General features: G+C 39.9%; 1 protein-coding gene across 1 annotated transcript; it reads right to left on the bottom strand.

Annotated features, from left to right (window-relative positions):
* Nucleotides 1-238: 238 nt before the first annotated feature.
* ASB15 (ankyrin repeat and SOCS box containing 15) lies at nt 239-20,106 on the bottom strand. The gene is made up of 9 exons (XM_028104845.2): nt 19,985-20,106; nt 17,735-17,787; nt 17,513-17,644; nt 15,803-15,961; nt 10,971-11,216; nt 8,883-9,054; nt 6,723-7,293; nt 6,052-6,205; nt 239-411 (listed from the first exon to the last, which is right to left on the bottom strand). Exons 1-9 carry the CDS (start codon nt 20,089-20,091, stop codon nt 239-241), a joined length of 1,767 nt encoding a protein of 588 aa, XP_027960646.1. The 5' UTR covers nt 20,092-20,106.
* Between the last annotated feature and the right edge of the window lie 5,310 nt (nt 20,107-25,416).

Genomic DNA, 25,416 nt, shown 5'->3' with positions numbered 1-25,416 from the left:
ATTAGAAATTCACATACAAAATACTGACCAGCTTTAAAAATGTAAATCTTTTTACTTTACATCACAATGTAAAGTCTTTAAAGATGTAAAATATGGTGTCCCCATAAGAACACACAATCGTTATAAAATCGTGAATGGATTTAAATACACTTAAGGATGTAAAATGATTCCAAGAAATTCTGAATGAACCCCATTTTAAAATATTTTTTAAATCACATTTAAAATATTATCTTTTAAATCATGGCAATTTTAGCTCTTGTCCATAGAGATCATACTCTTTAAATAATATATATCTTTGGATGGTTGGTGGTAGAGAGAGCTTCTTCATTGAGGCTGGCTGACAGAGTCGCTGGAGTCCCATAAGCCTTCGAATTTTTAACCGACACAAATGCTTTAATGAGCAAGGATTCTCTAAAATGTTGGGAAAAAATAAGCAAAAAATAAAAACAATATTAGTAGATTGACCTGTAAGATACAGACTGTTTTAGAATAACATTAATAGTGTCATTCTGAAAAACAGGTATGTACCCATTGGCAACTGGCGATTTTAAAAGAAATTCAAAGTGTAATTAAGCTTCGCAGACCCCTCCCCAGAATGCAGTCTCCGTGAAGACAAGCATTTAGTTTCTTCCAGTGTCAGGAAGAGCCTGTCTCATAGTGGGTGTTCAACCAGGATATGTTAAATGAATGAATGGAATTGACTTAAGAAAGCAAATGCTCACATCTCCTATTTATGTTTTAGAATTGAGTACTGTAGAGTTTTATTTATTTACTTCCTCTCTTGTCTACCAATCTTTCTAATGCATAATTATCCAGGAAACGTGATAGAAATGATTCAATCTTAGGTTTGTTTCAGTGTCTGACACCTAAATATTTTATATTTAAAAAAAAATCTAACGGGGCGCCTGGGTGGCTCAGTCGGTTGAGCGTCTGCCTTCGGCTCAGGTCATGATCCTGGAGTCCCGGGATCGAGTCCCGCATCGGGCTCCCTGCTCAGCGAGGAGCCTGCTTCTCCCTCTAACCCTCCCCCCTCTCATGTACTCTCTCTCTCTCTCATTCTCACTCTCTCAAAATAAATAAATAAATCTTTAAAAAAAAAATCTAACGTTATTTAAATATTTGATATTAGTCTTTATTCTCAACTCTTACTTTATCTATATTACAACACTGACATATTATCCCAGCACTATGAGCTAGTGAAAAACTGCCTGGCACTTTGTAACCACTCAATAATGTGAACTATCACTCAATTCAGTAATAAAAGACATCACATTTCCATTGCCTTTGTGATTATAAACAAATTATCTTCTTAAAAAGTTAAAACAATGGGGCGCCTGGGTGGCTCAGTCGTTAAGCGTGTGCCTTTGGCTCAGGTCATGATCCCAGGGTCCTGGGATCAAGCCCCACATCTGGCTCCCTGCTCAGCAGGAAGCCTTCTTCTCCCTCTCCCACTCCCCTGCTTGTGTTCCCTCTCTCGCTAACTCTCTCTGTGTCAAATAAATAAATAAAATCTTAAAAAAAATTAAAACAATGTTTTTCAAAACCTATGGAGGCAAAATTATTGTTACTGAAATAGGCAAAATAAGCCCATCTTTTAAAAAAAAAATACATTTTATTTTCTTCTTTAACAAATACATGGTCTTACATATGTCTGGAGGAATCCTGACATCCAGTGGTTAATCACACTCACAGCATTCAACTGACTTCCACTCCAGTTGCATTAATGGATGACTGAAACAATATCACAACTTCCTGGTCTTCTTCCTTAGATCGCCTTTCTACAGTCATCAGAATTGGTTATTCTTTTGTAATAAAAACACATGGACAATTAATTACCAGTTAGAAGCAAACTCTGTTCTGCCTATGACAGGAAGCACAGTGCTGTTGGAGAGAGTGTTTTGAAGTAAGACAGACAAGGGTTCAAATCTTTGCTTTGTTGTTTTCTAGGTCTGTAACTTTGGGTAATTCACGTATTTAAGACTTCTGGGTTGTTGTTTTTTTTTTTCCTCTTACAATCTCCAAAATGTTTTAACCTTTTTATTGCAAAATAAAATATAAAGTAACTACATACATGCATAGCTTCATGAATTATTATTAGTGATTATGAGATGAACACCTTTAATCACCTCCCAGGCCATGAATAGAAGAATTTCCCCAGTCATCCCAGAATTCCCTCCATAATCCATTGCAATCTTCATTCCTTCCTCCCCTATAAGTTACCACTATTCAGACTTTTATGGTCATTTCTATTTTTTATTTATTTTTTTAAGATTTTGTTTTTTTAAAAGTAATCTCTACACCCAACACGGGGCTCAAACTTACAACCCCAGATCGAGAGTTGCATGCTCTACCGACTGAGCCAGCCCAGCGCCCCAGGTAATCACTTCCTTTAGAGCTCTAACATCTAAGTGTGCTATCCCTATGCGGTTGTATTGACAATATTTTTTAAAAAAATTGTTAAGACCTTTAAGTCTCTTAATCCACAGGTTCTTTTCTCCATCCCTTTGTCTTTCTTTCAATTCATCTTTGAAGAACCAAAAAGCCCTGCAGTTTCCCACAGCCTAAATTTTGCTGATTGATTGCCTTTTCATGGTGTAGCTCCATGTTTCACTGCCATTTCTATTTCTCACAAACTGATGGCTGGATCCAGAGACTTGAGCAGACTCAGGTTTGATTCCTCTGGCAAAACTATATATGGTGCTGTGTTCTTTCATCAGGGCCACATAATGAGATATTAGGAGCAGCTGGTGTTCAATGATTATGTCCATTAGCTGACTGGGGGCTGCAAAGTGGTGACATCTATTTCTTTTTCATTTATTATTTGGAATACTTTTATAAAGAGACATCTGTGCTCATCTACTCTTTGGTTACTAGTGGCACAAATCATATAGGTAAGGCAGAATAAATGCTCAAATCTTTTCCTTTATCAATTTTCAAGATAATGAATTGATTTTCTTACTCTCTAGAGCAGACTGATTTTTTAAATATCATATTTAAGCATATTTAGTTGGTTTCAATTCACTAAAATAATTACCCTTTGGAAGCTGAATTGTTCCATCTTTGGCCAGTAGGAGCTTCTTCAAGTTGGGTCCTAAATTCTATTGGCATGCTCTGGTAGTCTTTGACAGTTTCTTTGCAATGTAGAATGACAGATATTCCAGGCTCATCTTGCACATTCCTTCCTGAGACCTGAAATCATGCTTTCTTTTTTTTCCTAGGAAATGGTCATTGAAGACCACAGTCTGGGGATGTTCATTGCTGCTCAGTTTGCCATTATTTCTAAGACTTTACTGTAGACAGACAGACACACCCAGGTAAAATAGCTTGAGTTCATATTGATACTTCCAATTCAAGTTCAGGACTACAAGATTTTTCTTTAACCTATTACATCTGTATTTTCTTTCTTCCACACTGACAATCCTTTGTATTCTCAAGGATACAAAGAATAATAGAGTTAGAATATCCCACAATCACTCGCTTACTGAATGCCTCTCATTCTCAGATAACAATATTAATATGATGCCAACACCATATAATTTGGTATCTTTAAAAAAATTTTTTTGTGTGTGCTCTCCCCATTTTAAAATATTTGTGTCGTATCCACATTATCTGACCATGCAACCCTACATACTGTATCTCCTCCCTTTTAGCTCACACTTGGTCTTGGTCTTCTGTCTAATGCTCAGTACTAGTCCTTATGTCATTACTTCTCCAGTTATTTTGGCTGTCTGAAGTTCATTTTCTAGTGGATTCTTCAGAAGGCAATCAGAGGAACAATATTGTCTGAGGGAATCTGATTTTTTCCTTTTTGCCTACATGACCAAAGGACATGTTAATTTGTAATTTGTAGCTTTGCCTTTTCTTTTTATCACAGATATTTTTTGTAATATAGGTTTTTGTATTTGTTTTGTTCCCTCAATTTGGTTTTCCTTTTTAAGGAATCCTATTGTTCATTTCTTCACTCTTTATTGCTTGTCTTCAATATCTGCCACTGTCTTTCAAATCCTTTGATCTATTCCTTCATTTCTATTTTATTTAAACATTTTCCTTCCATTTCAGCTTCTGGTTCTCTGAAGATGTTATCTATTGCATTATTAGTTCTTGCTTTCATTCTAGTTCAGTCTTTAAATTTGAAATTATTTTTTTCTTTTTATTTCTAATTCTTCCCTCAGTTCTGTTACCTCATTTCTGAATCTTTGTAATTCTGAACTTGCATTTTTTCATATCTTGGATCATCTTTCTTATGCCGTTTAGCTTGTTTTGAAACGAAATTTTTAGTTTTCATCTGTTCTAAGGGTATGATTTCTGGTGTGCTTTCTGGTCTGTGGGGATATTATTCTGTTCCTCTTTTTTTTAATTTTTATTGTTATGTTAATCACCATATATTACATAATTTGTTTTGGTGTACTGTTCCATGATTCATTGTTTGTTCATAACACCCAGTGCTCCATGCAGAACGTGCCCTCCTCAATACCCATCACCAGGCCAACCCATCCCCCCACCCTCCTCCCCTCCAGAAACCTCAGTTTGTTTTTCAGAGTCCATTATCTCTCCTGGTTCGTCTCCCCCTCTGACTTACTCCCCTTCATTCTTCCTCTCCTGCTATCTTCTTCTTTTTCTTTTTTCTTAACATATGTTGCGTTATTTGTTTCAGAAGTACAGATCTGTGATTCAACAGTCTTACACAATTCACAGCGCTCACCGTAGCACATATCTTCCCCAATGTCCATCACTGTTCCTCTTTCTATAATAAATTTATATGAAACTTGACTGTGATAATTTTCTGTTGCTCATTTTGATGTGATGTTAGTTGTCCTGAAGTTTTAGAAGAATACTTGGTCCAAGACAGGTCTTCTGACTTTACAGAACTCCCTATTCTGTTATCTTCTAGTAATGATCCAAAATAGTGGCTTGCTGCCTGAAGTTGCCTTGTTCTCTTTGCTGCCTCTCTTTTTATGTGGACTTTCTCATGACTCTATTGTCCTATGGTTTCAATTTTATTCCCATTGCAGGCCGTGGCTCAGAAAGGGAGGCTTGACAGGTCAGTTTCAAGATTTTATAGGGTCCAGGGGCACCTGGCTGGCTCAGTCAGTAGAGCACGCGACTCTTGATCTTGGGATCATAAGTTCAAGCACCACGTTGGGCATAAAGCTTGCTTAATAAAAAAATAAAATAAAGATTGGTTCCCAAACATTAGTGAGCTTCAGAATCACTTAACATCTTAAAAAAAAAAAAAAAGTTATAGGGCCCAGATTGTTTGGTACTTGCCTTCAGCCTTAGTTGTTTTTTTTTTTTAAAGATTTTGTTTATTTATTTGACAGAGAGAGACACAGCGAGAGAGGGAACACAAGCAGAGGGAGTGGGAGAGGGAGAAGCAGACTTCCCGCTGAGCAAGGAGCCCAATGCGGGGCTCAATCCCAGGACCCTGGGATCATGACCTGAGCCGAAGGCAGATGCTGAACGACTGAGCCACCCAGGCGCCCTTCAGCCTTAGTTTTGTATTTATAATATGAATCACTTTTATGACTATAACTGAACTTTAAACTAGAGAATAGAAAATGGCCTGCCTATAAGACAAACTTTTGATAGGAATTTGTCAATAAACACCTGAGAGAGAGCATATCAAAAAGGATAACTCGAATTCATTCCATTCACTCATTTACTCAGTGTTTATTATTTATTACTCACTAGGTATCATGCAAAGCCTTGAGAATACAAAAATAAACAAAATAGTTGCCTGTTCACATGGAGACTACAGTCCAGGTATCTTAGGGTGGTATAAGAGTAACCTTTTAAAAAATAAGTTCTAGCCAAAATGTTGATATAGTTTTAGGAGTACTCATTACACAATTAAAGAGTTGGAAAGTATCAAGAAAAGCAAAAAATTAGCATCTTATATCAGAGGAAGTATTAAGGATGATTTAAAAACCCAGGTAATTCTGAAAATGAAGTAGCACTGAAAAAGTATCAAGGATGACATTGAGAGACCTCACCTATATACATTCTTCAGGAAAAAAAATTCATAGGCAAAACTTTTTTTTTTTTTTTTACCTAGTATTTGACGGATTTCTGGCCATTCTCTCTGTACTTCTAATGCAGACTTCAGCTTAGCGCACAGAGGAATATAATCCATGTAATCGATTAACACACGAATAACGCTGCCTACCAAGTGTTTCATCCAAGGAACTGTAATAAACTCACAGAACTGAGAGAATTGATAAAATTTAATTTAGTAATACATTTACTATACTATGTACATAAGCACTCAATTTTGTTATGAAAAATTACTGTCTGTCTTTTTACAGAAAATAAAGTACGCTTCTTGCAGTGAACGAAAAAGAAAAATAAATTGCTTGTATCTGTGAAACTATGAGCCCTGAAGCTATATGCAGGACTCTGCTGTTACAGCAGTCAACATAACCTGGAAGAATCATGTTTCTTTCCAGTATTTCTCTCTCCATGTTTCCATCCCCAATATTCCACCAAAGAAGCATAAATTATTAATTGCATACATTTTCACATGCTTCCACGTTCAGTTTCCAGCTCAAGAAAAAGAAGTAATCTTGTTTGCCTAGTTTTATGCTTATATCCCCATATTATTGCCAACCCAAATTCAAGAATAAGAAAAATATGAGAGTTGATTTTTCTTTCCTTGTAACATCCCTAAATGAGCAAACGTTAGGATGCTGACCCAACAGGAAGAAGAAAAGGATGTAACTCACCGGGTTATCTTTTATTACACAAGATGTCCACCCCGGTAGTACCTCTTCTTCTATCTCTGACCACACAAATGAATTTCCAAAGATGTTCCCATGCATGCACTCAAAGCACATCTCCACTTGGTAGCCATTATTCAGCAACAGGCGCAGCATCACCTCGTCATTTAGGGCATACTGAATGGCACTGGGGAAACGCGTGTCATTTACGTGCATAAAATAACAATTGACGTTTGCTCCGTGGGAGAGAAGCAGCCGGACAATTTCATGGTTATTGGCCCTCACTGCCACAAGCAGACAGTTGAGGGGGTCTAGGTTTGGGTCTGCACCTGCAGCCAGAAGGACTTCTGTGCACTGGATGTCATTGTTAGAGACGGCAAAATACAGCGCCGTCTTCCGCTCGTCATCATAGCTCCCAGAAATGTGGTCCGCGAGCAGGGCATTGACATCAAAGCCATTTTCAATGAGCAGTTGGAGACACTGCACGTTTTGTCCATCTGCTGCGGAGTGGACTGGTGTTAGCCCACTTTTCTGGATTGCATTTTTGGATGTTACTGGGATAAGATACTTCAGCGCACTAAAAAAAAAAAAAAAAAATCAAATACCCACATGACCTGAAGAAAATGAAGAATTTAAATAAACCAGCTTCCTCACTAGACAAGTGAATGCAGTTTGTTTACTTTTATTTTCTCTAGATAACCTCATACAAAAACATGTAACATTTAACCTCTGTCCATTGGGTGACTACTTAGTTTAGTGTAATCTAGTTTTGTTTTTAGTTTCCCATTCTAAATATTCCCGGGGAACATGCTGGAGGTCCTATGTTTGGTCCTAGAATTGTGGTTCCTCAGGAACTCTCCCCAACTTCCAATTCTTTTCGGAACAACATGATACTTATAAACAACCAAAGCTATTTAGTGGAAAAAATATAAAAGAAAGATAGGAGCATCTGATGCCATAGAAGAATGCTTCATAATCTTGACCATGAGAATCATGGAGTCACAGGAAGTGACCTTGGACATTGCTCAATCCAACCCCTCATTTAACAGAGGGGCAACAGGAAGTCTGCAGGGGTGAAATGACTTGTCCTAGGTCACACAGTTGGATGTGGAGCAAGGACGAGGGTTTAGGCCTTTTGAATTCTCATTCCTTACTTCTCTTTCACTGCTTCCTGAGTAGTCTATGTTTCAGGAGTGGCCATGCATGTCCTGCCTGCTTCCATAAACTTGCAATTGAATTATCAGTCACAAAAAGAGTCTTTATAATTCCATCAATCTTTATCAGTCCAATGGGGATAACTAACTACAGCTTATGTTTCTAAGAACCTGTGATAAACAGTTGTGAATTTCACACTTGACCGAACAACTATCCACAGGCAAGGATAACTTGATCTCTTGTGCCTAATTCAGAGCTACCATGTGTGAATTTATGAATGCTGGGAGTAAATCCAGGTAAACTCTAACAACATGTCACTTAGCGTCAATTATGTGTCATTGGCCACTTAGCCAATGTGGCCACTGAAAATGATAAAGCCTAATGATTTCAAAGTTTTTGAACTTATAAAATATATTTAATTGCCTAAAGCCGTCCTCTTATGGTGGGTAGCTTAATATAGTGATTATAGACTTCAATTGATGCACTGATTGTGGCACGTATTGTGATTTAAAATCTATCCAATGTTTTTTTTTTTTTTTGAATAAAGAAACCTGAACTTATGAAACTTTTCTAGTCAAGGATGAATTTGACATCATATCATAATATCTGTAGGTATTAGTAAAAATTGGAGTAATACTGGTAATATTATCACAAGATCCTTTGCCAGAGGCAAAAGTTTTAGAAACCCTGTAGCCTTTTGTTAAACACATTGAAAAACAAAACAAAACAAAACAGAAAGTCTTATTTGGGTGGCTTGTGCAGAATGCTCAGTTGTAACTTACTTGCTTCTGAAAGAAAAAATTTTTATCATAAAAGTAGTATAAGTTCAATATGGAATTTTCATGAGGTAGGTGAAAATAAAAAGAAAGGGAAAAAATCAAACAAATATTTATACTTGTCTTTTTCTTTTCAGATTTTGGGAAGTATTACATAGATAGACTTGAGACTCTACTATATAAACAATTTTGTATTTTTCAACTGAAAACAATCATCTTATGGTTTATTACTCACAGGTAGTGTCCCTCATAGGCAGCTCGGTGTATTGGAAGATGGCCTGCTCTGTTGGGTACATTTCCACTTCCTCCATATTCCAGCAGGAGGGAAATGCAGTCGGGATTGCCCCCTCCTGCTGCCTCGAACAACACTGACGCCCCATCATCCGCCAAAGCAAACACATCACCACCTGGCAATGTAAAACATATGGCATAGTGATAACTGGAGTTATCGTGAAATTGTCAAGATAGTCCCCTTAAAAATAACCTGTTGTTTTCGTTTCTGGCTAGGACTTAAAAATATAGGATTAAGAACATCTGTGTTCTCGGTATTTTCAATAAACAATTATGAGTGCATGTTTTGTTTTATTAGAGAATCTTTGCATCACAACAACGTCTGAGAAATCAACAAGTCAGTTTACGCTGTAGACAAATGCTCCCAGGGAAAGGGGTAGTTAGCTTTTCAAAATTTTTTTTAAAGATTTTATTTATTTATGACAGAGACGTGGAGAGAGGGAATGCAAGCAGGGGGAGTGGGAGAGGGAGAAGCAGACTCCCTACTGAGCAGGGAGCCGGACATGGAGATCGATCCCAGGACCTGAGCCAAAGGCAAACGCTTAACCGACTGAGCCACCCAGGTGCCCCAGCTTTTCAAATTAAAAGACAATGTTAACCCTCTCTTTCGTTTCAACAACTGCCCTCTAGGTGCTGTGTGTGACCCAGCAGAAGGTCCTAAAATGAATAGATACGACTACCTGAAGCAGCTCAGAGGGGAAATGAAACAAAATATCAAAGAACACAAACCGTTTGACATTCATGTGACATCAAGACTAAGTAGGAGTCATGATGTAGAAGGTGGTCTGTGTTTGAGTTCTGGCTCTGCGCGACTGGGAGAGCCTGGGCAAGCTACTTCTACGAATATCCATCTCCTCGTCTGTAAACTAGAGGGATGCTGCTTATTTCATAGGGCTCAGACGACAATTAAATGAGGTTTCATGGTGGGCGGCTGCCAAAATGTTAGTCTTTTCCCCATAGAGGATCCTTGAGGGAGCATGGGGTCCTAGCCTTTATTTACACATGGGGAAACTGAGGACCGGAAGTTGTAGCAAGTCTAGGGTCCGACTGCAAGGAGGTGATAGAAGCCAATTGAAGAATTTGGTCTCTTAATTCGTGGTTCAGCCCTTGGAGGGCTCAAAGGAAGGCAAGGTCACAACCTGTTGGGAGAATCAAGAAAGGCTTTAGGGGGGAGGTGTCTCAAGAGAGTGAGTTATGTTGGCGAATATTCCAGATGAGGGGAAGGGCCTGGCGCATGTGCCGACAGACGGCATGCGGGTATACTCCGGAATCCTGCTGGTGTCGTGCAGCCGGGGTACAGGACACATGTTGAGAGTAGTGAGGGACAGACCCGGAAAACCAGTTCGGGATGATGCAGTGGGGCCCTGTGCGTGACTCAGAGGCAGTGGGGAGCTGCTGAGCGTTTTCCGAGTACACCGTTGGAGCCCCTGGAGCTGTCCCTTCGGGGAGAGCAGCTGATTGCAGCACGTCCTCTGGATTCTCTGACAGGGAGCCCGGGAGCCCGGGAGCCCGGAAACGGGCCGAACGGTTAGGAACAACAGCCCTGGTCCAGGGAAGACGTGAGGAGCCCGCCCGGGATGCAAACCAACGGGGCTGTCCCCGTGCCAACAGGTGGGAGAGACCCCGCGGGACTCGGCAGTTGACTGGATTTGGAAAGGAAGGCAATGGAGGGCGTAGAAGTAAGTCTAGGCGTTCCGTCTCGGTTGAGAGCGATTATGTTGTCAAAAGTGTGAAAGAAGAGAAATTCCGCTTTGAGAAGCTAAGTGTGAGGCCCTGGCGAGCCGTCTCTGAGAGGCCGGGCCGCCTCTAGAGAGAGCAGCCAGGGGGTGACCGTGCAGACGTGTAGGCCGTGACGTAGAGGGTGTCACTGAGTCACGGAAGAGGGGGCTTTCAAGGGGGCTCTGGGGGAGCCGGGTACAAAAGCCCGATGCCCAGTTACACCCAGGAGAGGAAGGGGAGCCAAGGAGGGCTGGAGAAAAGGAAACGGAGAGACGGGAGAACCATCCAGAACGTGCGATTCCTTTGCATGTACCTCTGTGGATGAGGTGTTCCAGCACATCGCAGTGACCGTACTCGGCAGCAACACCGAGCGGTGTGACGCCAAATCCGTCTCTCAGGTGCACGTTGCCTCCGTGGGTCAGCAGCAGGGCTATGATGTCGTTGCGGCCCTGTTTGGCCGCTTCGTGCATTGCCGACCATCGCTTGACGCAGGGCTGGTCAAGGCTGGTGTTGTGTTTAAGCAGAGTGAACACCATGTCATAGGAGCCCTTTTTCACAGCTGGAAGGTGATTTTAAAAAAGAATATCAACGGTAGGCTTATGAACCTGGATCCTTCAGATGGTATGAAACGAATTATGACATTTATTATGAAAATAGATATTTACTATTCGCTTTTCTTCTACAGGAGGATATTGTAGTTTTCATTCCCTTGTATTTCTCATACCCAACTGATGTTGCCTTCTCTTTAAGACCCTGGCCTGAGGCGGGGCAAGAGTTTCATGGAATACAGGGCTCTTCCCTAAAATAGGATGTTGTGTATACTCTTTCTAAACTTTAGAAAATGAAAATAAATGAAATGAAAATAGACTCCACTATTGGGTTGTATAAATTAAATAATGTATGGAAATGCTTAGTGTATACTAGGAGCTCAATAAATTATAACCGTTATTAATCTAATTTCATCACTTCTAGGATCCTGGGGCTACATGTGTAAATAATGTTTATCAAGCCCCCTCCCCACCCCCAGGAAAGATTTTTTTGTTTTCCTCCACCAAACAAAGCATCGAGTATTAAATGAACTTCTCTTTTCTGCGATCTTAATGGGAGGTTAGCAATGAGAGTGTTTTTAGGTTTGTTTTTTTTTAAGATTTTTAAAATTTATTTATTTGACAGAGAGAGACACAGTAAGAGAGGGAACACAAGCAGGGGGAATGGGAGAGGGAGAAGCAGGCTTCCTGCAGAGCAGGGAGCCCGATGCGGGGCTCAATCCCAGTAACCTGGGATCAGGACCTGAGCCAAAGGCAGATGCTTAACGACTGAGCCACCCAGGCGCCCCTGTTTTTAGGTTTTTTGGAGAGCAAGAGAGAGCGAGAAAGAAAGTGCACGAGCAGGGGGAGACTCCTAAGCAGGCCCCATGCCCAGTGCAGAACCCCACTCGGGGCTCAATCTCATGACCCTGAGATCAGGACCTGAGCCGAAATTAAGAATCAGTGGCTTAACCAACTGAGCTCCCTAGGCACCCCAGCAATGAGAATGTTTAGAATCTAGGTAGGTCTGCTGTTGTAAACAGGTGAAGTATATGACAGATAATGTACTACAATGTAAGAGATCCACTAGATCAGAGGTCTCACCCCCCCTCTGCTGTTTCTAATAGATAAAATTACAGTTAAAAGCACCCCCTTCCCCCGACTTTGAGTTATTAAGAGATTGTCCCAGTTTAGATATAAATAATTCTGGAAGATGTAATGTCTTTTTCTCTTATCAGTAAGTAAAATCTTTTTTTTTTAAGATTTATTTATTTTAGAGAGAGAGAGTACGCGCATGCACGTGCACGGGTGAGGGATGAGGGGAGGGTCAGAGGGAGAGACACTTCAAGCAGACTCCCTGCTGATGCAGGGCTCAGTCTCACGAACCTGAGATGAGGAATGACCTGAACCGAAACCAAGAGTCAGACGCTCAACCGACTGAGCCACCCAGGTGTCCCAGTAAGTAAAATCTTAGTAAGAAACAGAAGGACGAGGGCTACTCCCTGCTAATGGAGGTAAATACAGTTTCATTCATTCATTCACTCATTCAGTTCATGCCCTCTGGCTGTATGAAAGGCACTGTCTTACACTGTGCACAACAGGAAAAAGGCAGACTTGGTTCTCACTCGTGGAATCTATAGTCTAGGGAAGAAGCCTATAATGTTTTCTATTTGAAGAGAGACTCCGAGGCCAGGTCTTTGCTGGGAAGGGCAGAAGATGCGGGGCCACATAGAACATCCTGGGGAGCAGGAGGCAGAACACAGAAAGCATCAAAGGCCAAGGTGAGGGAAAGGGCTCCCACAGGAGGACGAAGACAAACTCTGCCTACTTCATTTGGAGGCAGGCAAGCCATCACCGTGGTGAGATTTCAGTTTTTCTCCTGCTCACTAAGTAGTCCGTTGACAAATGCCTTCCTCTGAATCGCCCACCGGCCACTGGCAGCTCTAATTATAGTGAATGACCTCATCCTAGGTGGTGTCATTGCAGAGAAAAACATCAATAAGTGAAATGAACTAAGAGATACATATCCTCATTTATCTTCTTGCTCCTATTGCATTTTTTTCTAGAAAAAACATATTAAAATAATGAATCTCTTCCATCATGATCTATTTTCCTTTTGTCTGACTCAGAAAACATGTTGATTAGAGATATTAGTCTTTCTTCGTGAAAATAATATCACATATAGGCCACAACTTAAAATAAGTTTAAAAATAAAACCTTACATGCAATTTAACTGCTTTGGAACTAGAAATAATAATGCAAATCATGGGGAATCCCTCCCAACCTAACCTGTGAAGACATTCTTAATCAATAAATGGCTGACATAATGAAAACTAATAACGCACAGATACAGTATTTGTGTAACATAACTAAGTAAAATAAAACTTAAATAACTTACATAGTAAAAATAAATATATATCTACATATCTTAACAATAACGCTTAAAAAGAAAACCAAACTTCAATTGAAGAGTTAGGGAATTAGAGACTTTTCATAGTTTATAGGCACTTTTGAACACTTTATAGTTTGCTGGCACATTTCCTTTCAATTTCTGTAATTTTTTTTCGTTTTCTGGGTATATGTGTTTTGCTCATGTAATTGTCTTATTATCAGCACTGATTTATCTTGTGACTCATAAGACATGCAAGGATAATCCTGAACTGGAGAAAGGTGACACCAACTTTGGAGGGTGGGCAGAGAGGGAGTCAGTGCAAAATACCCTTAATAAGTGTCAGGTGATCACAAATCAGATAATTAGCACTCAGCAAGTACCTGTGTGATAACAGTAATACATCAGAGTACTACGAGGAAGGGCCAGATGGCTGATGGGGAAGAAGAGCCCCGGAGGGACCCAAAGTGATATTTGTTTGGCCTTCTAAGGATATTCTATAATAAAGACAAAGATAATGACATTGGGCTAAGAAAAATAAAAAATGACATCACACAGAAAAATCCAAAGAATGGCATATTTTTCTCTTATTTTTGCCTTTATAAGTTAATGGGCTGTAAATAGCAAATTTCAAAGTAGCCTATAGAGTCAAGAAGAAAACTGGGAAAGTGCCATGGATGATCCATTTACCTATAGAACCTGAAAATACTTGACACGGGCTCTACAAAGAAGGTCCTGGAGAAGGTAACCCAAGAAAAACTCCATTCTCCCGATACATCGGTGGTGGAGACACAAGCGAACACCTTCAGAAAATTTCCTTCATGAGACTTCTGTCTTCTCCTGATATTACCATTTAGCTTTTAAAAAATATTATTTCCAGATGTTAATTCTATTTTGGCTCTGATAACTCAGTGACCAACTTCCTTTCCCACACTTCAGATATTGCTAGAGAAACAAACATATGCAACTTTGAAATGCATGTAAATACTTAATGCTCTGTTGTAAGCATTAAACAAAAACAGAAGCAAATAAAGCAAAAAGAAATCAAACGAGTGGTAATCATGACTTAGTTGTCCTTTAAATAAGTGAATTGAGAACAGCAAGTAGAAAATAATTCTACATTTGCAAAGTGAGATAGTATATAAACTCTGGAAAAGTGTGTATGTGTGTGGATGTGTGTTTTGCAGAAATCAAATATCTATAGATATCTATAGAACTATCTAGAGAAACAACAACACATATGTGGATGTCATTGCAAATACCCACTGGTATATGCCTTTAAAAATAACACAGATCACATTAATAGTGGTGATGCAACCATAGGTGAATATTCGTGTGTATAGAACCTGCTCAGGATAAGAGTTCTGGTTTACTTGTAAGGAGCACAGTGTTATTGTGACAAATTCCACAGTAACAGGAAATGTTATCTCTGGTCATTTGTAGTTAATCTCATCTCACTTTTGCAAGCAGACTTGCCAATTTTTATTGGTCAACAAAAATAGCAGGATACACAGGGGTGCCTGGGTGGCTCAGTTGGTTGGGCGACTGCCTTCGGCTCAGGTCATGATCCTGGAGTCCCTGGATCGAGTCCCTCGTCGGGCTCCCTGCTCGGCGGGGAGTCTGCTTCGCCCTCTGACCCTCCCCCCTCTCATGTGCTCTCTCTCTCTCATTCTCTCTCTCTCAGATAAATAAATAAAATCGTTAAAAAAATAGCAGGATACACAGACTGAGAAAAACTGGTAACTGATACCTTTAGGTTTACCATCATTCCTTGTGTCATTGTTGTGAACCCATCTGTAGGTGCCCAGTGCTGCATCTGTGTGATCAGAATCTGCTGGCGCCTCGTTGTTCTGATGTGAACCCGGTGTCTCTCTTTCGAACCCCCTTTCTGCCTCTGTCTTCTGGCTACATACTGCACATGCAGCCCTACTTATAACCGGACCCTACCTAGAGAATATTCCTTTAGAACTGGCACTTCTGGCCTCACAACCCTCCGAGGTTGGATCCCTCCTCCTTAGTTGGTGCTGAAGGATCTTTCACATTTGACCTCTTTGTAGGATTAAAACACCAAACACATATAGGGCAGATGAGATGGGTGTTAGGGGGGTGGAGCTCAGGGAATAGTAGGGGATGAGGTCACATAACTTCAATACGTAGTGGTTTCCAATACATACTTATTAAATATTTCTTTGTCTCAAACTCAAAGTTCTAGAAAAAAAGGTCATTTACCAATCAGAAGCGGTGTCTCTCCTTTGTCATTTTTGGTGTTTGGCCACACTCCCTTTTCTAGTAAAGTTCTTACATTTTCCACCAGACCAGCTTTGACTGCCAAAGTCAAGGGTGTTTCTCCATCAGAGGTCTTGAACTCCCAGAGTGTCTGGTAGGATGCTGAGATGTGAAAATATTGCATAAAATTAAAAATCTTTACTTAAAGGATATCACAGAGATCAGAATAATCCAACATTATGTACTTTAGATTGAACAGCCAATTGATGTTGTATTGTTGTTTAATCCTTTGTATTGTTAATTTAAATTGCACCTGAAATTGGTTTTTGTCAAATGAAATCTGTGAATGTGGGAATAAGTATGTATTTGAATACTGTCAGAATATGTTAGAAAATACCATGCTTAACATCACCTCTTATATCTATTTGTCTGACTCTCTGCTTAGCTATTTTTTTCCTGGCTGGCTGGCTGCATAGTTAATTATCAAGTAGCTATGATTGTCTCCTAGAGCATAGAATGAGGGAGCAACATTGAAGGTTATTGAAAGATAGGGCACTCACAAGACGTGTTAAAAGTTGCCAAGGGCGCCTGGGTGGCTCAGTTGGTTAAGCATCTGCCTTCGGCTCAGGTCATGATCCTGGAGTCCCGGGATCGAGTCCCACGTCGGGCTCCCTGCTCAGCAGGGAGTCCGCTTCTCCCTCTGACCCTCTTCCCTCTCGTGCTCTCTGTCTCTCATTCTCTCTCTCTCAAATAAATAAATAAAATATTTAAAAAAAAAAGTTGCCAAGATGTGACAAATACTGTGCTACAACATCAGAATTGTCAAAATTATTATCAATACTTAACTCTGGGTTGATTTAACATGATATTCACTAATGTTTACATTATGAAAAAATGAATATAAGCCAAAATATTGCAAATACAATAACAATCTTTTGGAAATTGTTAACTCAAGAGATAGTTCAAGACGATAAATTAAAAACTGACTCCCCAAAGCAAAAATATTCAAATCAATTAATTCATGATATATATTAACTTTTATTACTTTTAGGTTATAACCACATCTTTTTTTTTTAAGATTTTATTTATTTACTTGACAGAGAGAGACACAGCGAGAGAGGGACACACAAGCAGGGGGAGTGAGAGAGGGAGAAGCAGGCTTCCCGCCAAGCAGGGAGCCCAATGCAGGGCTTGATCCCAGGACCCTGGGATCATGACCTGAGCCGAAGCAGACGTTTAACGACTGAGCCACCCAGGCGCCCCTATAACCACATCTTTGAGCCAACTTCTGTCATATTCTTAGAAAGATGCAAAGGGTGAAACCTGAACCTCACAAAACGTGCTAATTCTTTTTTTTTTTTTTTTAAGAGAGAGAGCGTGGGTGTGGGAGTCGGGGACAGGCAGAGGGAGAGAGAAGGAATCTTAAGCAGGCTCCATGCCCAGGGTGGAACCCAACATGGGGCTCAAGCTCACAACCCTGAGATCATGACTTGAGCCAAAAATCAAGAGTCCAACACTTACCAACCTAGCCACCCAGGTGCCCCATAAAATATACTAATTTTTATAACTCTGAGTATAAAACATGGATATTCTCTTTTCCATATTCCAAATAATCTTTTATTCTGCTTTTTCTTTTTGCTTATGTTTGTTGGGAGCACTCAAAATTTCTACATTTTTCTTTGGTTTGGTCAAAGGGATTTTATGTTCTTTTACCATCCAGAACAACTTCAAGTATTTGTTGAATGGGTTGAACGACAGCTTCGTGCAATGGAAACCATCCTTTTTCATCAGCTTCATCCAATGCATATTTATATTTTACATATTCCTGGAGCGCAAGAATGTGACCTAAATTAAACACAGGGGCTGGTAACACATTTCTTTCTCAGCAAAGTGAAATCTCCAACCTGTCCCACTGTAGGCAATACACCCATTTACCTTGTTTTATGGCTTCCACAAGTTTTCTGTTTTGATCGCTTAGCGGTGCAAATCTACCAGAGAAAGAAAAATAAGCCGTATTTATCCCAGACTTCAAAAAAACCCAAACACTTAACTTATATTGAGTTCCTGTACATGATTTTAATAATCAAGATCTATAGGAAATGCACACAACTAATTTTATCTACTTTAAAAATGTAAATGTCTAAGAATCAGACACAGTATATTTATGATACACTAGACATAGCCACATTAGTACAGATGACAGAATTCAAGAATATAATGCTATTCTGAAATTAGTTCTAAGCAATGAAAATGGAGTAAACAATTGTAGTCAGAGTCAGAAGAGCTGGGTTCAGGTTTCATGATTTTGTGATCCTGGGAGGCCAATTAGCCTCTCTGGGTAGTGGTTTTTTCATCTTTAAAATGATGGGATTAGGGGTGCCTGGGTGGCTCAGTCGTTAGGCGTCTGCCTTTGGCTCAGGTCATGGTTCCAGGGTCCTGGAAGCCCACATCGGGCTCCCTGTTCAGTGGGGAGCCTGCTTCTCCCTATGCCCCTCCGCCTCTTGTGTTCCCTCTCTCACTGTGTCTCTCTCTGTCAAATAAATAAAGCCTTTAAAAAATAAATAAATAAAATGATAGGATTAAATAGAAAGATCTCTAAGGCTTCTTCCAATTTTAAAAACTTTATGCTCAATAAAGTTTATTGCTTTGAACTTAATATTTGCTTATTTGGGAGCTTATGATTCACACTGCATGTTAGATTCTTTAATCAACTTATCTACAAGTGAAAGTAGGCTGAGCATTTACTGAACAAACTCCTAGTCATTGGCCCAACAGGTCGTGATTTCAACCCTCATGGCAATTCCCTGGTGTGTGTGTGTATTCAAAGGAAACAAGATATTTCATAACAAATTGATTCAACTCTATTAAGCAGAAACATCTGCTGGCATTCTAGGGTTGTGAAAGCCTTGGGAACTCTTTTGGAGATAATGGAAAAATTAAAAAGACCTGATTTAAAGGTACTATGTCCATTTTTAAGAAGCTCAAAAGCAATAATTTTATAGCATGGAGCCTATTCAAAAGTATTACTAATTTCGGAATAATACAGGATTCTAAATACTACAATAGAAAGCAAACTAATGTTTATTTTGTTAGAAGTATAATGTGTGTTGTTCAAGACAGAAATCTACTTTTTCAGTTTCAGACTCTATAACTCCTGCTAAATCAGGGTTGGTTCAACACAAAATTGATATTTTGTGTCTAATTTGTTAACCTCTGTCATTTGGATAGCAGATAATTAAATAGGCTGTGGTTTATATAGTACTTGTTTTTAATAAAAGGCCTCAACTCTTTCCCATTCTTTGGGGCCAGACTTAGGGTCTAGTCCACAAAAGATGCAAAAATGAAATACATTACTTATAAAGGTTGTCTGAGTCAGTAGCAGAAGGGGCTTTAAAATATTCAGAGCAGACCTCTGTGTACCTATCTATATTTTAGTTGTATAATTTTTTTAAAGATTTTTATTTATTTATATGAGAGAGAGAGAATGAGAGAGAGAGAGAGCACAAGAGGGAAGAGGGTCAGAGGGAGAAGCAGACTCCCTACTGAGCAGGGAGCCCGATGTGGGACTCGATCCCGGGACTCCAGGATCATGACCTGAGCCGAAGGCAGTCACTTAACCAACTGAGCCACCCAGGCGCCCCTATATTTTAGTTGTATAAACCACACTTGCAAATTTGTTCAAATTACTTATTGTCCTTTTTGATTCTATATTAACTTAAAAAAAATAGGGGCACCTGGGTGGCTCAGTCGTTCAGCGTCTGCCTTCGGCTCAGGTCATGATCCCAGGGTCCTGGGATCGAGCCCCACATCGGGCTCCCTGCTCGGCGGGAGGCCAGCTTCTCCCTCTCCCACTCCCCCTGCTTGTGTTCCTGCTCTCGCTGTCTCTCTCTGTCAAATAAATAAATAAAATCTTTAAAAAAAAAATAGGCAATCCTATACAACCAAATTCAACTAAGAATTTCCCATTGAGGTTATTTCCATCTTCCACCGGAGGTGGGGGTTTGTGGAAGATCATATTGCCGAAACCTATGCACAGTGGCCCTTGGAAAGCCATTGGATTCTCTGCCAGGAGAGAAGAGTAAGCATTTTCCTAGAGGAAGAGCCAGGAAATGTCTTTCATTTTATCTGACAACAAAATGAATGCCATAAAGAAATTCTGTTGAGGACAGTCAACTTGAATGTTACCTTTCAGAATAAAATACAGACTTGCTGGCTTCAATGGATTCTTGAATATTGAGCTGAATATCATAACTTGCAAGATGGTCTTCATCGGGGTCATCATTAGTATCCATGACTGGATAGAATTTTTGAAAGAAGCAGTTTCTTATTATGAGCAAATGACACAGAACAGTACATACAGTTAATGTGAACAATGCAAAATGAAAAACTAAAATACATTCATCTTTCCCCATTGAACAAACATCAATGCAGTGAACATTTTAATCCATATTATATATGAAGCCCATCCTAAATTTTGAAACCTGTAATTAGCTGCTCTTTAGGTATCTGCATTTTCTAATTTTGGGTTTTTTCTTTTTCCTTTCTTTAGTTAAGCTTATAAGAACTCATTTCCCCATGCTTCTGACTTACACTAATTTCAGCCCACCAGTTTTCTGAAGACACTGTTCTACAGAGCACATTAGAAGTTTAAAACTCAAACCAAGAAGAAGTAAGGTGGAGACAGGAATAGAGAACAGTGAGCCTTTCACATTCCTAACTTTTAATTCTGTGTCTGCTGTGTTTGCTTATTTGCTAATTTATTCCTTTCCTCATGTCAGTAATGGTTTGCGTTGGCTGCCTTTAACTGCAGTTATTCTGTATTTGTGTTCAACTTCTAAGACTCTACGCTCTTTGAGGGAAGGGCTCTACCTCACTCATCTTTGCACCCCTTGCAACTCTAGAAGGTGCCTGGCCCAGAGAAGCTTCTCAGTGAACATTTGTTGAATTAAAATAGAAAGAACAGAAAGTCACAAATGTAGTGGCCTAGACTTGCCCTCAAGAAATTACCAGAGCAAACAGAGAAGACATGAAGGAAAATTTAAACAGAAGGAACTGAGAACTGGGGCGCCTGGGTGGCTCAGTCAGTTAAGTGTCCAACTCTTGATCTCAGCTCAGGTCTCAATCTTGGGGTCATGAGTTCTCTCCTCATGTTGGGCTCTATGCCCAGCGTGGAGCCTACTTAAAAAAAAAGAAAAAGGAACTTTGAACTTCAAGCACTGTTATTCCTGAGTACTACTGTCTAGTTTCACATATGAAGTGAACAAGTTTCAAAATTTCAGAACTTTAAAATAAAACAGGAGAGGGTTAAGGTGATTTAAAAAAAAAAAAACAGCTATAGGCTCTTAGAGAATCTCCTTATTGACTGGCTTTGCTGGGTGTGATAAACTGCATGGTTCTTCCAGTGCTCAGAGAAATCCACCTCTATGAACTTGTGCTACCTGCATTCCTGGCCACAGAAAGATCCTTTCTGACACCTTGGCAAAAGCGCACCCTTAATACAGTTAGGGATACTGGAACTGCTACTACAGGGGTAGGTGTGGTGAAGACCAACTGTATTGAGAGGCTCCGTTGTGGGAACTGCCAGCAGGTAAATTAACCTGGCAAACAATAAGCAGAATAAAAATGAGTTTGTGCTTTTGAAGAAGAGCAAAAAACCAGAGAGGCTTCTGGGCTGATTTGCATAATTTATTGATGGCTATTTCAGCTCTCTAACACACTCACTCGTTTCAACCAAATGAGAGCCACCAGAAATGGTTGTGCAGGATGTGCACTACACAAGTCTTCCTGGCAGAGGAAATCCAGCCGAATCTCCCCTAATCAAGTTGTACAATCTGGTAGAGTACTACACATGCCCTAAGGAGGCAGCATCTTCTCATTTGCACCAAAGTGCTATGCTCTGTGCAATTCCTGAACTGAGTTGAGCATTTTTCAACAAAAGGAAGTTAAAAAGATGCCTAATTATTTAGTGTTTTGAATAATAAATGAGAGGTATCTTTTAGCAGCTAGTCTTCCAATCTTTTCCCAAAGTGGCAGGGTCTTAGGCTTTGGTTACTCTCCTTCAGAAAAGAGAAGAAACATCACCGTGGCAGTGATATTCATGATGCTTCTTGACTTGAACCTTCACATGGTTATTGTTTGGCCCCCAATTTTTGTTTTTTGGCTGGTCTGACAGGGCAAGTTGTAAGGTCTGACAGTCTCAGAGCATCGTTTGAACAATTGAAATAAGGACCATCTTACTCCATCCCCAGACCAGAGACCAACCCTCCTAGAGGGTCTCCATCCCTTCCTCTGCATAGCTCTGTCCATCACCCGCCACTTCTCTGAAGGTAAACACAAAAATGTAGACTCTCATTGGCTTATGTCTTCCAAAGATCAAATTAAAGGAATGTCTCTCATTACAATTGGATCAATTGCTCTCTCTTATTTAGACAGGAAGTTTAGTAAGTGTAGAAATCAAAATAGTTCTATGACTAGGTTTAATGATCCATATGAAATTATTTTTGATTAGTGGTACTTTATGAGCCAAAATGTATGATCTATTTGAAATTTTACATAGTGGTGTGTCTTCCCAAGGAGAGAAAAAAAACAGTTTTCTGTGGGCAGTTTTCAAAATACAGTTGATATTTGCTTTACCACCTCTCATTGTTCAAGTTAAGCTAAGCTCAGACTTTAAGGATGGTTCTACACATGCCAATAGCCAGGGTGCCTGACCTGTGGACACCCTGCACGTGAATTTGATGGCTTCGTTTTCATTGTATTTTCATTGTTCTGCACCAGTGCCCTACTATCATCTTGGAACATAAGAGAGAGAATAGTAGTAATGTTGGGAGGCTGCCCATGAGAGAATAACAGCATCCACTAAGTGCATTTCCTCACACAGTGATATCTCAGTCTATTCAAAAAGCCAGCACTCACCCGAAGCGTCTTATTCACAAAATGGATTCAAGTAGTAGTTTACTTTTTATTAATTGTTCATTGGCTCATTGTGTATCTCCCCCATCCCCAACCTAAAATGTAAGCCAATAAGAGCAGAGGCTTAGTCTGTATCTCCAGTGCCTAGAGAAACACCATCTCAAGGTCTGTGGTCTCTAAATGTGTGTCAAATGAATGAATGAATGAATGAATGAATGAATGAATGAATGAGTTAATTAAAAACCCACTAACATAAGCTGGGCTCTGCTTTATTCATACAACTGACCATGTACTCAGGTATGGAGTCTTTCTTCCAATGAAACAAGTGTGATGGCCCACTCTGTGCTTGGCTTCCTTTTTCTCACTTCTGTGCTCTCACATCTTATTCCTCTTCCTTCACAAGCCCCACCAGCTCTTCCACACTCATGGCCCACCCTGCCTCAGGCCTGGCTCAAGATGTTCCTCCCATGAAAGCCTTGCTGAAATGTTCCAATTCCCCTCGGGTCTTCCTAATCTGTGAACATCTCTTCTGTGATATTTTTCCAATATCTGGATTTACCCTCCTTTTGTATTTGCCTGGGAAATTCTTCACATATTTGTGTTTTGCATTCTCATTGGATCATTAGTTTCCTGAGGGAAGTATCTTACTTTCTTTTTCTTTTCTATCTTTTTTCTCTACTTCCACTCTTTGTCAGCTGGGAGCAAGTGGCTGTTCTCAGTAGAAAGAAGTTGTCGACTCCTTACTAGCAGACAAGCCCTGAGTCCTTCCGACAGCACAATTAGGTCATGAAGCTCAGCCTGTGGCATTGCCTGCTGCCTGTCTCACTGGTATCCCTGTGGTGATAGGGGGATTGCATGGCTCTGGGATTAGTAATGGGATCCAGAGCCTTTTTACCTATTTAAATCATCAGCTCAGATCTAACCCTGCTTGCAATTTGGACTTCCAGTACCATAGACTCCTTAGAGAACTGAGGTGATCTGTGGAAAGTTTTGGTTTGGTTTTGTTTTTTTAGATGCCATTTTCACTACCATCCAGAAGAAAGTTATCTAAGACTCTTAACTATTTTGTCTCCCTAACAACAGCTGGATAGACATAGTGAGGAAACACTTAGCGTGTGGAACAACCCTTACCTAACACAAGCTTTCTCCCACCTTTTACTGAAAGCTTGGGATGAAATGAAGATCTGTGTGCAGGTGCATTAACGTGTCAGACAGACAATCAAAGAGCATCATTGGAATGAACCCAGAGACATCGAGATGCAATGAGAAGAGCAAGAGGAGAGTTATTTATCTGCATCTCAAATTTAAAATAACCAGGACTCAATCCCAACTGAAGGCTGGCAGTACTCTATTGTCAGCCTTTATGTAAAATTGTTTAGAATAAAGCACCAACCAGGAATCTGAGGAAAGGCCAAATAATATTTTGACCTCCTTTAAGAGCTCCACTTCTCAGTCTAGAGAAATTAACTGATCCTTTCTAAATAATGGTTTGCCAATCTTATTCTGGAGAAGCCTACTAATGAGATTTATTTATTACTGATAAGTAGCTGCTAACAAAATAACTAGAACAATTATATCGGACAATTAACCTTTTCACTTAAAGCATGGGTTAACCACTGATAGATGAATGGATAAAGAAGAATGGGTAGATGAATGGATATGTATCATGGAATATTACACAGCTGTCAAAAGGATGAGATATTGCCATTTGCCACAACATGGAGGGACCTAGAGGGTATTATGCTAAGTGAAATCAGTCAGACTGAGAAAGACAAATACCATGATTTCATTCATATGTGGAATCTAAAAAAATTAAAAAAGAACAAACACACAAAAAAGCAGGATCAGACCTATAAATACAGAGAACAAACTGATGGTTGCCAGAAGAGGATGAGAAAAATGCGGGAAGTGGAGAGGGAGATACAGACTTCCAGTTATGGGTGAGGGAATTTTATTCCCATGAATAAAAGGCACAGCAGAGGGGAGAGAGTCAATGGTACTGTAATAGTGCTGTGTGGTATTGTGTGGGGACAGATGGGAGCTACCCTCGCGGGGAGCACGGCACAACATATGGAGCTGTGGAGCCACTATGCTGTGCACCTGGACCTGATGTAACACTGTGTGCCAACTATACTCAAAAGAAATTTATACATAAAGAAAATGAAGTGCTGGTTAACCTTCCTTAAGGTTAAAAACACATTTGATGAAAGCAATGGATTCTCTCTCCAGAGGGACACAGGCCCACTCAAAATTCTGTACAAAATTTTGGGAAATTCATGGATCCTCAGAAGCCCTGTCACATACCCCAGTAAAAACCCACTGAATTAAGGATTTCCAAATGCTAAATGTATTATTCAGATATCAGTAATTAGTAGTTTACTTTACAGGTGGGTTGAGTAAAATCCTAGGTTTAGATAGTGGGAAAAGGGTAAGTTTGGTGGTCATGTAAGTTTTAGAATATCTTTGGTAATTAAAAAAAAAACTCGGTGATTATGAACCCACTTTGCATATACTGCCTTGCTTTAAACCCCCCAATTCTATTTTGTCAGTATTATAGATTCGTTGTGCATAAGGGGAAATTGAGGCGTCAAGCGGTCAGGAGACCTGCCCAGTGTCATAGAGCTACTACGTAGAGTCTGGAGAGAGCACAGGTAACTTCATTTTTAAGGTCTTTCCCAAGTGGCAGGAAAACAACCCACAGTCTG

The sequence above is a fragment of the Eumetopias jubatus genome, unplaced genomic scaffold (genome assembly GCF_037043125.1).
Source record: "Eumetopias jubatus isolate StellerSeaLion01/CBP00866 unplaced genomic scaffold, mEumJub1_p1.0 scaffold_14, whole genome shotgun sequence".
Classification (NCBI taxonomy): Eukaryota; Metazoa; Chordata; class Mammalia; order Carnivora; family Otariidae; genus Eumetopias; species Eumetopias jubatus.
This window is presented reverse-complemented; position numbering and strand designations above follow the sequence as displayed.